Source organism: Leucoraja erinacea, chromosome 1 (genome assembly GCF_028641065.1).
Source record: "Leucoraja erinacea ecotype New England chromosome 1, Leri_hhj_1, whole genome shotgun sequence".
Taxonomy (NCBI): Eukaryota; Metazoa; Chordata; class Chondrichthyes; order Rajiformes; family Rajidae; genus Leucoraja; species Leucoraja erinaceus.
The window spans coordinates 96,524,264-96,540,543 of NC_073377.1; the positions used below are offsets into that span (position 1 = coordinate 96,524,264).

General features: G+C 43.3%; 2 protein-coding genes across 4 annotated transcripts in view; both read left to right on the forward strand.

The window, feature by feature from the left end:
* The first annotated feature begins 2,311 nt into the window (after window positions 1-2,311).
* LOC129713246 (craniofacial development protein 2-like) lies at window positions 2,312-4,550 on the forward strand. Its single transcript, XM_055662571.1, has one exon. It carries the CDS (start codon window positions 2,312-2,314, stop codon window positions 3,107-3,109), a length of 798 nt encoding a protein of 265 aa, XP_055518546.1. The 3' UTR covers window positions 3,110-4,550.
* Window positions 4,551-7,539: 2,989 nt separating this feature from the next.
* Window positions 7,540-16,280, forward strand: part of LOC129699805 (flavin reductase (NADPH)-like) — a 32,078-nt gene continuing 23,337 nt past the window's right edge. Inside the window, exons 1-2 of one of the 3 annotated variants that reach the window (XM_055639915.1) lie at window positions 7,540-7,868; window positions 11,972-12,067. The gene's annotated coding sequence lies outside the window, so the exon portion shown is untranslated. The remainder of the gene's footprint in view (window positions 7,869-11,971; window positions 12,068-16,280) is intronic. The other 2 variants (XM_055639926.1, XM_055639905.1) reach the window with 2 other exon arrangements.

Sequence of the window (16,280 nt, forward strand, 5' to 3'; positions counted from 1 at the left end):
GTTTCTCCAGCATTTTTGTCTACCTACGATTCGATACGATAGAACGTCATTTATCTCAGGAGGGACATTGATCTGCCAACAGTCATAAAATACAAAATACATGAAATTAAAGTGTAAAATGTCCCAGATAGAACAATTCAATTCTTATTGCAGCAGCACAACAGAAAATGTAAACATTGTACATTGTAAACAATATAATAAACGAGAAGAAAAGATCATTTATATCAAGAAACGTTATTTACCCCAGGAGGGAAATTGATCTGTCAATAGTCATAAAAACACAAACACAAGATACATGAAACAAATTGCACCCCTGGAGAAGTGTGTAGGAAAGAACTGCACAGATGCTAGTTTGCTCCATGGATAGATGCAGAATGCTCGAGTAACCCAGTGGGACAGGCAGCAGCTCTGGAGAGAAGGAATGGGTGACGTTTCGGGTCGGGTCATACTGATTTTTGGGGTTGGAGGCTGGAAGAGAGGAGGTGTAGTTCAAAGCTAAGATTATAGAGGAGCTCTTCTAGTACCTTTGGTTCAAAGCGTGGCAGGTAATAGGGTGATTTCACGAAAGGTCACTGGAGCGTAGATCCGCACCCACGTGACCGAAAATCTCAAGTGGAGGACATGCTATACATCCGGTACATGTTAGTGAATGGGAAAACACGCACTTTCACACCCGTTAAAAACATCAAAAACGGCCAGTTTTTGAGCTGCAATTTACTGTGCCAGTCAGGGTGACCGTGAGGCACAGCTACCTAAATTTACAGTCCAAAAAAAAAGATAGAAACTAAGGTAAATTCAAGAGGGAGCTGAAGGTGCAAATCCAACGGAAATGCTTATCAGACATTTGCCGTGGAGATTTAAAGATCCAAAATATCGGGAATTATCGCGTTTGCTCACTGCATTTCATCAAAAGTAAGGCATCATTGACTTTTTTATCTTTATTAATGAAATGCAGCGAGCAAACGCGATAATTCCCGATATTTTGGACCTTTAAATCTCCACGGCAAATGTCCGCTGTTCACTTCCGCTGGATTGGCACCTTCAGCTCCCTCTTTAACTTACCTTAGTTTCTATCTTTTTTTTGGACTGAAAATCTAGGTAGCTGTGCCTCACGGTCACCCCGACTGGCACAGTAAATTGCAGCTCAAAAACTGGCTGTTTTCGATGTTTTTAACGGGTGGGAAAGTGCGTGACCCGTACCCGTACCCGTGACCCGTACTGTTGCTACGCTACGCCAACTGGAGTACACGCGATGAACTGCAGGTAAGCACTTACCATTTTTTCACCATAGCGAGCCCATTAAAAACCTGCCAAAATTGTCAATTTTTGTGCTGTAAATAATTATGGAAATCGGAGTAAGCGTGAGAGACATTATTCTACTTATCCTACTTCAGAATTCCAAAAGTGAGGAGAAATGATGGTAGATAGAAGCGGCAGCTGAAAGGACAACAACAGCTAAAGTGCTTGACGAACATTGGCCGTGCAGATATTGAGATTGAAAATATTGGGAATTATCGCATTTGCTCACTGTATTTCATCAACAGTAAGGCATTATTTGTGTTTTGTCTTGATTCCTTTGGTATCTAAAAAGTTTCTGAAGTTTTAAATCTGGCTGTAAAACTTTAAAATCGCCCATGGTTCTCAAGTGGGTTTTTACATACAAAAGAAAACGCTTTCTGAAGAAAAATTTATCATTAAAAAAATCGCAAACCTCATAATTTTGAATTACATTTTACTCAGATGCAAGCCAAGGAATGGCATAATTGTTAGCTGTTAATTGATCATAATCAACCTTAGCAAATTGACAATATCTCATTGAAGGGGAGTGGGTGTTTAAGCTGTCAAGACATTTTATTATTTGCGAAAATATACATCTCAATAGCATAATGATAGAAAACTTACTTTTCCACACACCACTTGTACGTCTGGAGAGATTTTTTAATGGGGGGGGGGGGGGGGGGGGGGGGGGGGGGGCAAATGGTTTGGACAAAAGGCCAGAGATGAGAAAAAGATGTGAGACAAAAGGATTGACAAGTTGCAAATTGTGAAGCTAGAGGAAGGATGTAAGCTGAAAGGAAGGAGAGAAATAGGTGTGAGTCTAGGTAGAGCACAGGAGAGAGGACGGTGTTGTGGAGAAAGGTGGGGGGTTGGGTTTGATTGTTCATACTGTCGAGTTGTAAGCGACTCAAGCGGAATATGGGGTGCCGTTCCTCCCGTGACATGAAGATTGTGATGGGAGACTTGAATGCCAAGGTTGGAAACAACAACACAGACCAGGATAGAGCTATGGGGAAAAAGGGGCTGTGGTACAATGAATGAGAATGGAGAGAGACTAATAGAATTCTGCACCACTTACAACCTAGTAATTGGAGGGACCATCTTTCCGCACAGACGCATCCACAAACTGACATGGTACTCTCCAAATGGAAAGGATAAGAATCAGATAGACCACTTGATGATTAACGGCACAGGCAGACGCTCATTACTTGATGTTAAAGTTAAACGGGGAGCTGATGTTGGTACTGACCACCACCTAGTCCTGGCTGTTCTCAAAGTGAAACTGTGGAAAAAAGGGAGCAAAAAGACAGACAGGCAACAGTCTGACGTTGAGAAACTACATGACCCAAAAGTGAAAGGCTCTTTCGTCTTACAATTAAGGAACAGGTTTCAGGCACTAGCAGATATGGATGATCACACAACTGATATTAATACTGTGTGGGTACAAACCAAAATAGCTTACGTGAAAACACGTGAAGCCTGCCAGGGGTTTAAGCAGAAGACAAAAAGGGGGTGGATGACTGAAGACACATGGCAAATCATTGAAAATAGGAGAAAATTAAAGAAGCAAATAAATGAGACAAAGTCCAAATGGCTGCAAGAAAGATACAAGATGCAGTACCAAGAAGCAAACAAAGCAGTTCAGAGGAAAGCCAGAGCTGAGAAACGGGGGTACCTGGAAGATCTTACTAATCAAGCAGAAGATGCAGCTAAGAAAAGGGAGCAAGGGAAAGTCTACAAAATAACCAAGATAATCTGTGGCAAAAATCGTCGAACCATTGAGACACCAATTGTAGACAAAAAGGGCCGATTCCTAACAAAAGAAGCATGATACCAAGATAGGGGGTGTTGTGGATAATGAAGAGGATTTCCAAAGTCTACAGAGTGATTTAGGCCATTTGGAAAAATGGGCTGAAAGATGGCAGATGGAGTTTAATGCTGATAAATGTGAGGTGCTACACCTTGGCAGGACAAATCAAAATAGGACGTACATGGTAAATGGTAGGGAATTGAAGAATACAGTTGAACAGAGGGATCTGGGTATAACCGTGCATAGTTCCTTGAAGGTGGAATCTCATATAGATAGGGTGGTAAAGAAAGTTTTTGGTATGCTAGCCTTTATAAATCAGAGCATTGAGTATAGAAGCTGGGATGTAATGTTAAAATTGTACAAGGCATTGGTGAGACCAAATCTGGAGTATGGTGTACAATTTTGGTCGCCCAATTATAGGAAGGATGTCAACAAAATAGAGAGAGTACAGAGGAGATTTACTAGAATGTTGCCTGGGTTTCAACAACTAAGTTACAGAGATAGGTTGAATAAGTTAGGTCTTTATCCTTTGGAGCGCAGGTTAAGGGGAACTTGATAGAGGTCTTTAAAATGATGAGAGGGATAGACAGAGTTGATGTGGACAAGCTTTTCCCTTTGAGAATAGGGAAGATTCAAACAAGAGGACATGACTTCAGAATTAAGGGACAGAAGTTTAGGGGTAATATGAGGGGGAACTTCTTTACTCAGAGAGTATTAGCAGTGTGGAATGAGCTTCCAGTGGAAGTGGTGGAGGCAGGTTCATTGGTATCATTTAAAAATAAATTGGATAGGCATATGGATGAGAAGGGAATGGAGGGTTATGGTATGAGTGCAGGCAGGTGGGACTAAGGGAAAAAAAAGTTGTTCGGCACGGACTTGTAGGGCAGAGATGGCCTGTTTCTGTGCTGTAATTGTTATATGGTTATATGGTTATAAGCAGAACAAGAAGCTCACTAGACGGAACACTTTAATGAAGTACTGAATAGAGCACCACCCATAATAAAGGCTAACACCCAACAAGCAGAGGATGACCCGGACATTAGCACTGAACCACCAACTAAGGAGGAAATTGTTACAGCCATTAAGTCTCTCAAAAGTGGAAAAGTGGCCAAGATAACCTCAATGAAGAACTGTTCAAGGCAAACCCAGAACTTGCAGCTGAAGTATTTGTACCACTTTTCACACCTATTTGTGAAAGGAAGGGTATACCTGATGACTGGTCAGAAGGAGTCATCATTAGGATACCAAAGAAAGGCAACTTAGAGAATGTAACAATTGGAGAGGGATCACACTTTTAGCAATTCCAAGCAAGATTCTGGCAAATATTATTATACAACGTACCTCAGAAGTAGTAGACAAACAGCTCAGGAAAGAACAGGCAGGGTTTCGTGGTGGAGGGGGTGCATTGACCAGATATTTGCCCTTTGTAACATTATAGAACAGTGTACAGAGTGGCAGAGACAGATATACATCAACTTTGTTGATTTCGAGAAAGCATTTGACAGCATCCACCGAGACAACTTCTGGGGCATACTCCAAATATATGGGATCCCACAGCATATGATCAAAGTCATTAAGAGCTTCTATGCCAACCTCTTGCAGAGTGGGGAACAGTAACCACACATTTCAGGTGAAGACAGGGGTCCGACAAAGGTGTGTGATGTCAGTGCTACTCTTCAATATTGTTATTGACTGGGTGATGCGTCAGACAACCGAGGACCAAGCAAGAAGCATATGATGGACCCTCTTCTCAGCATTGGAAGACCTTGATTTTGCTGATGACTTGGCTCTGGTCTCCCACACCCACAAGCACATGCAGGAAAAATCATCCCATCTCAGTGACTTTGCACAACAAATTGGCCTGAAGATAAACCAGAAGAAATTTGAAGTAATGACACTTAACATCCAAAACCCTTTGACAATCCAAGTGAATGGAAACAATCTTCCCATAACTGAGCAGTTTACCTATCTTGGTAGCAAAGTCAGACACAATGGCGAAGCACACAATTGACATAAAGAACCGGCTAAACAAGGCTAGGAATATTTTCAGAATGCTAAACAATGTATGGAGGTCCCAGCAATACAGCACCAAGACCAAGCTGAAGTTATACCAGAGCTGTGTCCTCTCCACCCTCCTATATGGCTCGGAATGCTGGAGAATGACAGTGAGTGACATCAACCAGCTGTCAGTCTTCCATACTAAGAACCTGAAAAGAATCCTTAGAATATTTTGGCCAAACACCAAATCCAACCAAGATCTCCTTGCTCAATGCCAACAAGAGAGCATGGACACCATCATCATGAGAAGGCGCTGGAACTGGATTGGCAATATACTGAGAAGAGAACCAGACAGCATCCCAAGAACAGCCCTGCACTGGACACCGGAAGGGAAAAGGAAAAGAGAGAGACCCCCAAACCACCTGGCGTCGAACTGTAGAGGAGGAAATGAAAACAATGGACCTGACCTGGGGTAGTGTCCAGAAGCTGGCCCAGAACAGACAGGAGTGGAGGACCTTCGTTGCTGCCCTACATGCCAGGAGGCTTAATAGGCAGTAAGTAAGTAAATGTTACTGTAGGCCATCCATCTCATGGAATTCCAATGGACAGGTGCCCAATCCAAGGGGGAGCCGGTGTGCTTTGTAACTTTGGTTGCTATTTGTATACATTGGGTATGCAAGCAAAAAATGTCACTGTGTCTAGTCACGTGTCAACGCACCCATTCCGCATTGTCAGTAACTACACACAGGAAGAAAATGGGAGCAGGAGTTTAAGGTGTGTAGTTGGTAAACTTCTAGAAGATTAAGTAATGCAGGACAGGTTGACTGGGAAACATTGGTCAGTTGGTCCCCAATCAACCCGATCCTACAAAGAGTACCTTGAATTTGGAACCAGCTACAGAAAGTTCAACCAAGTTTGTTTTCTCAACAGTAATGTGCTGAATCTTTGTGGACAACATTGTTATCCATGTGACTATTTCACTTTATTGATGTGGATTGGGTTACACGGCACGCCGAACTTCATACCTTAAACACAATTGATTTTTTTTTCTGTACAATTCTAGTAAGTAAATTTTATTCATATAGCACGTTTAAATCAACTCGCGTTGAAACCAAAGTGCTTTAAATAAAATAAATAATAAAATAAATAATAAAGTTTCCGTACATCCATAGAAAAATTAAAAATAAGAAAAATGCCATAACACATTATAGAATTCAACATGAACATCCACAACAGAATCAAAATTTTCCACTGTGGGGAAAGGCATCAAAAAGTTTAGTCCTCTTCCTCTGTGAATCACCCGAGGTCTGGGCCGATTTGTGGCCTCTGCTGCCAGTCTGATATTTTCAGGCCCTCTTGCCGGAAAGCTGGAACTCCGGCTCGGGTGAACACTCCTCAGCGGCTTGGAAATGTCTATCCGTGTACTTTAAGGTGATCTGCGACAATAATAAAATTCACCACCTGTAGGTGCAGAGATAATATTGCACACAATATAGTTGGGGGGGAAAGTCAGCGGCCACGTAACATCTGCGGAGGAAATGGACAAAGCCGTTTCGGGTCGGGACCCTTTTTCAGATTCAAGTTCAAGTCCAAGTGAATTTCTTGTCACGTGTCCCTGATAGGACAATGACATTCTTGCTTTGCTTCAGCACACAGAACATAGTAGGCATTTACTACAAAACAGATCAGTGTGTCCATATACCATTGTATAAATATTTACACACATGAATAAATAGACTGATAAAGTGCAAATAGCAGATAATGGGTTATTAATGATCAGAGTTTTGTCCGAGCCAGGTTTAATAGCCTGATAGGCTGTGGGATAGTAGCTATTCCTGAACCTGGTTGTTGCAGTCTTCAGGCTCCTGTATCTTCTACCTGAAGGTAGCAGGGAGATGAGTGTGTGGCCAGGATGATGCGGGATACTCAAAATCCGAGTACAGTACCAGTCCGAAGAAGGGTCCTGACCAGAAATTTTGTCTGTTTGCCCTCCACAGATACTGACTGACCCACTGAATTCATCCAGCGCTTTTTGTTTCGTCCGAGTACAGTACTACTAGCAAAGTGCGGTAGAAATGTGAGACTCGTCCACACGGGGTGGGGCAAGATCAATTGTTTGTTTGAACTGAGGTGAACGTTTTATAACCAAACATAAAAATTACGGTGGTACACAAAAATGCTGGAGAAACTCAGCAGTATCTATTGAGCGAAGGAAATAGGCAACGTTTCGGACCGAAACATTTCTTCAGTGTACCTTCGATTTTCCAGCAGTTCCTTCTTAAACAACATAAAAATTACGGTGTGTAGGTGCCGGGAGGTATATGGAGTCAGATTACAGGGCGAAAGCCAAAATGTTTTTTGTTCCGAAGGCGGTTCTGTCCGAACCGACCTCAGTGTTTAAGTCTTTACATGCGTTTGGGAACATTCTGTAACAGGAGTGCGTTCCTCCACGGGCTCATGTATAACAAATGAACTTTGCTACTGAACTTCACTAGATACATTCTGCTGCATCGTGGAAATATACAACACTTATTGCCTGCCTGCCAATCAATTGAATTGTAGTTGACGGCGTTTATGTAAATACCGTGGTTTGCTTGGATAAGGCGGAGCGATAAGGTTTTGGGGTTGGGCTCCGGCACCCGGATAAAGAGCTGTTTGCGTAATACTTCTTTTGAAAGCCACTGATTTCTTAATAGAGTGCATAAAACTTTTGACAAGTTCAATCATTCCCTTGCAACTGCGGTCGTGGGAAACTGAGCGGCAGCGTATTTTTTTTAACAAAGTGAGTATGTCCTGTTAAACTGTGTGGTTTATTTGTTACACATTGAAACATTTTACTATGCGTGCTGTGGAAGGATTATTACTTTTCTGAACGCTATAAGTTGTATTTCATGAGTCGATCTTCCAGCATCTGCAGTTCCTTCTTGAACAAGTTGTATTTCATGATGGATTTAGGAGTAAGGAACAATTATCCTATTTTTCTGGCAGTAATTCTTGCAGGCGTTGATAAATGATCTATTAATATTATTTTTCATATATGGTATCACCTTGCTGAAATTCCGAAACCAAAGCAGAAATTACATCTAAGGCGATAACTTCCTCCTAAACGTCCACCTGAAAAGGAGCTTAAATTTGTAGTTTAAATTTGTCCATGGGTCTTCCGAGGTGTGCATATGACCTCAATTTACATGGTAAAAGAAAAATTATGAACACTTCAAACACGCTGCTGGGACCGAGAGGGAAAAGAAACAAAGAGTACTTAAAATTATAGTCTGCAGCCGGGAAAATACACCGGGGGGGGGGGGGTTATCTTTACATGTGGAGTAACCTTGGAAGCGGCAGTTGTTTTGGCACTGACAGGCAATGAATTCCATAGATTCGCCACCATCTGGCTAAAGACATTTCTCCTCATTCTAAAGATACGTGCTTTTATTCCAAGGCTGTGCTCTCTGTTCCTAGACTCTCCCACTACTGCAAACATCCTCTCCACATTCACTCTTTCCAGGCCTTTCATTGTTCGGTAGCTTTCAATGAGGTACCCCTTCATCCTTCTAACCAGAGCCATCAAACGCTCAACATACATTAACCCAATTATCCCCGGGATCATTCTGGTAAACTCCTAGGGGCCCTACCCAACACAGAGGCTCTTCCTCATATATGAGGCTTAAAACTGCTCACAACATTCAACATGTGGTCTGCCCAATGCCTTATGAACCACAACCTGGTTCAGCAACTCCAACGCCTGGGTACGATGAAGTTGATAAAAAAGTGGCGCATCATGGATACTGACCTCCCCACCATCAAAGAGATCTGCAGGAGGCCTTGCCTCAAACAAGGAGCCAGCATCACCCTGGCCACTCTCTCATTTCACTCCTGCCCTCGGGCAGGTATGGGATTCTGAAAACAGGAGCAGCTTCTTTCCAACCACAATCAGGCTATTGAACACTACAAACACCAACTAAACATCTAACTCTGAACTACCTTGGTTGCACTAGGGGCTTGGGGCTTTTTTTGTTGTTTTGCACTAAAATCGGGGTTCTTTTTTATTTATTGAACTTTTGATTTCTGTTTGTTTATTATGTTATCTATTGAGCACATTTGTTTACAAACCCGTTATGCTACTACAAGTAAGAATTTCATTGTCCTCTTTGTTGTACAAATGATATTTAAACACGCTTTGACTTGACTCTGCCTTCTATGCTCCAGGAAAAACAGTATCTATTCTCTCCCTCTAACTCAAACTTCTTGATTAGTACGGGAGTTAGAGGTTATGGGGAGAAGGCAGGAAAATGGGGTTAGGAGGGAGAGATAGATCAGCCATGATTGAATGGTGGAGTAGACTTGATGGACCAAATGGCCTAAGTCTACTCCTATTCCTTATGACCTAAACCCTCCAGTCCTGGCAACATTTATATCAATCTTTCGCACCATATAGTTGGTGTTGAATGAGCCATTTGCATATATTTTAGCGATTCTCTGTTACTCTTTGTACTGCTGAGACAGTTAATGCTCTCAATGACAGACCCAGACTATTAGAGCAATTCAGCAGGCCAGGCAGCATCTCTAGGGAACATGGATAGGTGATGTTCAGGTCAAGACCCTTCTTCGGACTCAGTAAATTATTTCTGGCATAGGATTGGCATGGTGAATCTGATTTGCGAAAAATCTGACTTGTGTTACGTTCTGTGAACCTTTACATAAGTTAGGGAGTGCCTGTCGTTTGCAATGGGTCACGTTTGAAATGACGACTTCTGCATATGCATGTGCATTACAGCTAGTGGATGCAAGGAAGAAACTGTTCTCCCTTAGAGGAGGTTGTGAGGGGATCTAATAGATATTTAAAATATGAACGGTCAAGACAGAGTTGAAAAACAGAAAATTAACCCATTAAAGGAAAGACAGGACGGAAAGGTCAGTGTTCGTCATAACCTGCATGGTAGGCTGCTCTGGAAGATTAGATCATATGAGATCCAAGGAGAAATAGCTGAATGGATAGCAAAGTGGCTCCATGAAAGGAAGCAGAGGGTGATGGTGGAAGGTTGCTTCTTGGACTGGAGGCCTGTGACTAGTGGTTCGGTGCTGAGCCCGTTACTGTTTGTCATCTACAATGATTTGGATGAGAGCATACAGTGCAAGATTAGTTAGTTTGTTGATGATAGAAAAGTGAGTGGTTATGCAGATAGTGAAGATGGTTGTGAAAGATTGCAGCAGGATCTAGATCAATTGGCCAGGTGAGCAGAGGAATGGTTGATGGAATTTAATACAGAGAAGTGTGAGGTGTTCAATTTTCGGACGTCAAACAAGGGCAGGGCCTATACAGTAAATGGTAGGCCTCTGGTAGTGTTGTAGAGCAGAGGGATCTAGGAGTACAGGTGCATGGGTCCTTGAAGATCGAGTCGCAGGTAGATAAGGAGGTCAAAAAGATTCTTGGCACTTTGGCCTTCATCAGTATTGTGTTTGACATTGGGAGATCATGTTGCAGTTGTATAAGACATTAGTGAGACTGCATTTGGAATATTGTGTTAAGTTCTGGGGACCATGTTATAGGAAAGATATTGTCAAGCTTGAAAGGGATCAGAAAAGATTTACGAGGATGTTGCCAGGACTGGAGGGTGCAAGCTACAGGGAGAGGTTGAGTAGGCTGGGTCATTGTTGGCTGGTGTGGGCAAGTTAGGCCGGAGGGTCTGTTTCCACACTGTATCACTCTATGACTCTGACTCTTTGACTCTAAAAAGGATATGTTGTATTTAGGTGGACAAAAATGCTGGAGAAACTCAGTGGTTGAGTATATTTATAAGGCAGTTTTGACCAGTCTGAAATATTTTAATTGTATTCCAACACCACAATTGTGAAATGTAGGTCCAGTTTTAAGGCTTAAGACAAAATGAAACTAGTGTCAGGGCCGAGTCCTGATCCTGTTCAGAATATGTTCTGTTTAGATTCTAGACTTTACTTTAGACTTTAGAGATACAGTGCGGGAACAGGCCCTTCAGTCCACCGAGTCCGCGCTCACCGCATACACTAATTCTATCCTACACACTGGGGATATTTATTATTTTTTTTTTACTGAAGCCCATTAACCTACAAACCTGTATGTCTTTGGGATGTGGGAGGAAACCTGAGCACCCATAGAAAATCCACGCATTCACAGGGAGAACTTACAAACGGCGTACTGTCAGCACCCATAGTCAGGATCAAACCTGGGTCTCTGGCACTGAGGCAGCAGCTCTACCGCTGCGCCACTGCGCCGCCCTTGGTTTAAATTGTAGTGTAAATCACTTAAAAAAAATAAAAAAAAATTAGCATAGGATATTTTTAAATATCATGTTGACAATCATGACCTATCTAAAGGCTGCCTATATGCGTCTGTACCCATTTACACGAGGTTCCATCTTGCTTTATGGTAGGTTTCATGACTATGTCATGTTGTACACTTATCTATGGAATTCAGCATTGTAAATTAATAAGGATTATTTGTATGGTGGAAGGGAGAAACAATTTTTATTATTGATTTTTGAGGTTACAAATTGAATCTTCCCATTTTAATGAAGGCTGGATTTGTTACCAGGAAATAACACAATTTCTTGACTGGTTAATGCTGTTATTGTTGCAGTCTATTTTGTAAAAGCTGGACATAGACAAAAACTGGAGTAACTCAGCGGGGCAGGAGAGAAGGAATGGGTGACATTTCGGGTTGAGACCCTTCTTAAAAACTGTATATATGTCAAGTGTAAATATTTAATCAGTAATAAATACTATTTGGAAACGGGCCCATCAGCCCCGAGTCTGTGACAACCAATGATAACCCATACACTAGTTTTATCCTACATGCTAGGGATAATTTACAGAAGCTAATTAACCTATAAACCTGCCGCTTTTATGTAGGAAACCGACCTTTGGAGGAAATCAGAGCACCCAGAGAAAACCCACGTGACCATAGGAAGAAAGTACAAACTCCATACAGATAGCACCGTAGTCACTGTAAGTCAGCAGCTCTTTCACTGTGCCACTGTGCTGCCCTATTATCACTGTGAATGATATTAGATACTTTCATGGTTATAGCCTGCTGGCAATTTTTATTCCATGTTTAAATAAGATTTTCAGCATAACTAGAGATCCAGTGAAGAACATTCCGATTGAATGTTCAAGTTCATGCACATCGTTCATAAACGAGGACAAAACAAAGGAAGTACAACTCGTGCTTTGTTTACGTGTAGCCTCAAACCACAATATTACAAAACATGTCGATAATAGAACTTTGATGCCTTACATAAATGATATAATCTTGCTTTTGATCTGGAAGTGATATATATGCATTAAAGTCTGTTTGGAAAAAAAATGCTTTCAAACGGATTGATTTTAGTGTGACAGAGAAATGTTGTGCGGACAGTTTTTCATAACAAGCCTTGCATTATCTAAATTTGAAAGGGGCACAATGAGACAGTTGTAGTGTGTTTTGTAGAAGCAATGCATGGAGGAGAGCATGTGATAAGTAGTTGAGTTCAAGTAGAGAACCTAACTTAGAAGGAAACTAATAATCCTGCATCCCAACAGTAGGGATATATTACCATTCATTACATCTTTTCCACAAGGTGGGAAATCAGATACAATGTTCTACGTGCAAATTTTGATCTAAAAGGAAAAAAATCTCTTTAATGTGCCACGAGTGCAACTTTCCCAGACTCGCTCTGTGGTATATTGGCATTCCCACCAAAGGGAAGAATGTCTGACACACTGGCGACCCCCAGGGCAGGCTGTCAGGAAAAGTGATGAGTGCATGTGGTCATGTGGGCTATATTGCACAACAGCTGATGTGGCAAAGAGATGAACACCTTGTATTCTCTGATTTGATGTCCAGGATTGAAACAAACTGCAAAGTTGACTATACAAAGGCCAGATATTAAAAGAGGACTGGTTTGAACAAGGCAAACTGCGCATTTATCACTTCCAGTACTTCAGAGGTAACTTTAAGTTGCACAGAAATGTTATCATCAAAATACATTGGTGCTACCTCCTGCACCCATACAGAACTCACTGACTTCAACCTTTTCACCACTAACTTCCATCCGGCATTCACCTGGACCATTTCCGACATCTCCCTACCGTTTCTAGACCTCACTATCTCCATCGCAGGTGACAGACTACTGACCAACATGTACTATAAACCCATTGACTCCCATGGTTATCTGGACTACACTTCTTCCCACCCTGCTTCCTGTAAGGACTCTACTCCCTACTCCCAATTCCTCCGTCTACGTCGCATCTGCACCCAGGATGTGGTGTTCCACACCAGGGCATCAGAGATGTCCTCATTCTTCAGGGGACGGGGGTTCCCCTCTTGTACAATAGATGAGGCTCTCACCAGGGTCTCATCTATACCCCGTAACTCTGCTCTCACTACCCATCCTCCCCCACTCGTAACAAGGGCAGAGTCCCCCTTGTCCTCACCTTCCACCCTACCAGCCGTCACATACAATAAATAATCCTCCGACATTTTCGCCACCTCCAACGGTATCCCACCACTGGCCACATCTTCCCATCTCCTCCCCTTTCGGCTTTCCGCAGAGACCTCTGCCTCCGTAACTCCCTGGTTAATTCGTCCCTTTCCACCCAACCACCCTCTCTTGCAACCGCAGGAAATGCTACACTTGTCACTTTACCTCGTCCCTCGACTCCATCCAAGGACCCAAGCAGTCTTTCCAGGTGCGGCAGAGGTTCACCTGCTCCTCCTCAAACCTCATCTATTGCATCCGCTGCTGTAGGTGTCAGCTGCTCTACATCAGTGAGACCAAGCGTAGGCTTGGCGATCGCGTCGCCCAACACCTTCGCTCAGTTCGCTATAACCAACCTGACCTCCCGGTGGCTCAGCACTTCAACTCCCCCTCCCATTCCGAATCCAACCTTTCTGTCCTGGGCCTCCTCCATGGCCAGAGTGAGGACCACCGTAAATTGGAGGAGCAGCACCTCATATTTCGCTTGGGTAGTTTACACCCCAGCGGTATGAACATTGACTTCTCCAATTTCAGGTAGTCCCTGCTTTCTCCTCCCCTTCCCAGCTCTCCCTCAGCCCACTGTCTCTGCCTCGTCCTTTCTTCTTCACATCAGTCTGAAGAAGGGTCTCAACCTGAAATGTCGCCTATTTCCTTCACTCCATAGATGCTGCCTCAACCATTGAGTTTCTCCAGCATTTTTGTCTACTCTCTCATCAAAATTCGATGTTACATGTCTTATTGTAGCATTTATAATTGGAGCAATCCTATAAAGTTCCTTCACCCGATGACGAGACCATGATAATTAAACATTAGACGAAATGCAGGGGAATGCAAGGAGTAATTTAAAGCAGTCTACTTCAATACTGGAATGAGATAGCAGCAAATATTACAATAGTTTAACAATATTCCTTGTATCAATCCCATTTATCTATCTATCTATACATTACTAAAAACTCTGATCTTGTGCTCTTCCGGTTTCCACGCTTTTTCTATTTGTGCAAAAACGGTACGCGATAGCACTACGATATTTCGTCAGGTTACTCACCGTTCTGTGGTGCGAGTGCAACAAGTTTCGATCCGATCAGTGGCATATTGTAAAAGTTATCGAGGTTCAAAAATCTTAAAAACCACGCGTGCGCAGATTCCTTCAGTCAGCGCAACGCAGATTGGTCTCTTCTCCTGTCAGTCAATGCCACGGCCGGGATGGCGACGCCCATTCCTGCCCCATCGGTGGTGGCCTGTCCCGCCTCACTCACAAACACCTCTCTCCCCTCCTCACAGTAACTTGTCTATTATCTCCCCCTCCACCAGCGGCAGCCGTGGGGTGGGTTCGGTCATGGCCCAGTGGAGGCCCTGGTCCCGTTTCTCTCTCCATCATCACTCACCCCTCTCCCCCGCCCGCTGCAGCAATGGCGGTCCCGTCTAGGGATTAGGAGAGGAGGAGGTGAGGGGAAGATCCTGGGGCGTTGAGGAGGGAGCATGGGGGGGATTGAGGGAGAGGAAGGGGTAGGGAGGGAGAGGGGGAAAGTGGGGGAGGTGAGGAGGGGGAATAGAGGGAGAGAAGTGGGGGCGGTAGGGAGTGGGGAATGGAGGGAGAGGAGGGCAGTGGGGTAGGTCAGGAGGGATAGGGGGAGGTGAGTGGGGGATAGAGGGATAGCAGGGGGTAGGGAGGGAAGAGGAGTTATGGAGGGAGTGACTGAGGGTAGGGGGAAGGAGAAGGAGGGAGAGGTGAGCGAGGGATTCGGGGAGGAAAGGGGGAGAGTGGAAAGAAGAGGGAGAGTGAAGAGGAGGTGGAGGGAGTGCTGGAGGATGAGGGGAAATGAGCTGCGCCTGCGCAGTTGGGAGCTATGCGTGAGTGGTGCAATATTGCGTGGGGGAACGGGTTGCATTGGGGGACCAGGCCTCCCGTGTGCCAGGGACCCAACGGGTCCCACTTAGTCTAATTATAAGTTCTTCTTCCTCATGTCCGGCCATCTTCCAAATCACGTCTCTCCGGTCGGTCAGTGACGGTTGAGGGTCGGTGGTTGCAGAATTGGCTACTTCAGTCAGTCACTGTGGTACAGTTCCTGTTATCAGCATTGCCACGTGGAGGCTTCTGCTTGCATCCCTAGTTATAACTAAATGTTACATTTGAAAAGCTTTTAGGAATAGAATTACATGGCAAAATTCTAGATCAATCATGATTGCTACTTAATGCATCAATAAAACATTTTTTTTTGTGATGGTTATACCTTTAGTTATCCAGAAGTTATATAATATTTTGTTATGGAACATGAGCAATTCAAGAGATGGTCACCATTAATGAACATTATTGTGTGGCTTTTGGTTGGAGACATAAATCAAGAAGATGGGTAATAACAAAAATGACAAATCATCCTTAATTGCACTTGTTAATACATGTAGAGTTCCAACCCAGTTCCGAGGGGAACACAGAGAACAACCCACCATGTCTCTCAGACCTTGGCGGGAAAACCACTTAATTTTGTGCAGTGGGCACACACCAAGAGGATTTTGAATGAAGAGTCTACAAACCAATTACACTAAGAATATATTTATCCAATTAAAAGCACTGTTGCTCCCATCAATCTAGCCTTTGTCTTGGCCAGTGGAAGAACAATACTTCGTATTCTGTTTGGGCATCCTACAACCCAATGTTATAAACATTGAATTCTCCAATTTCAAGTAATAGTCCCCCACCTCCA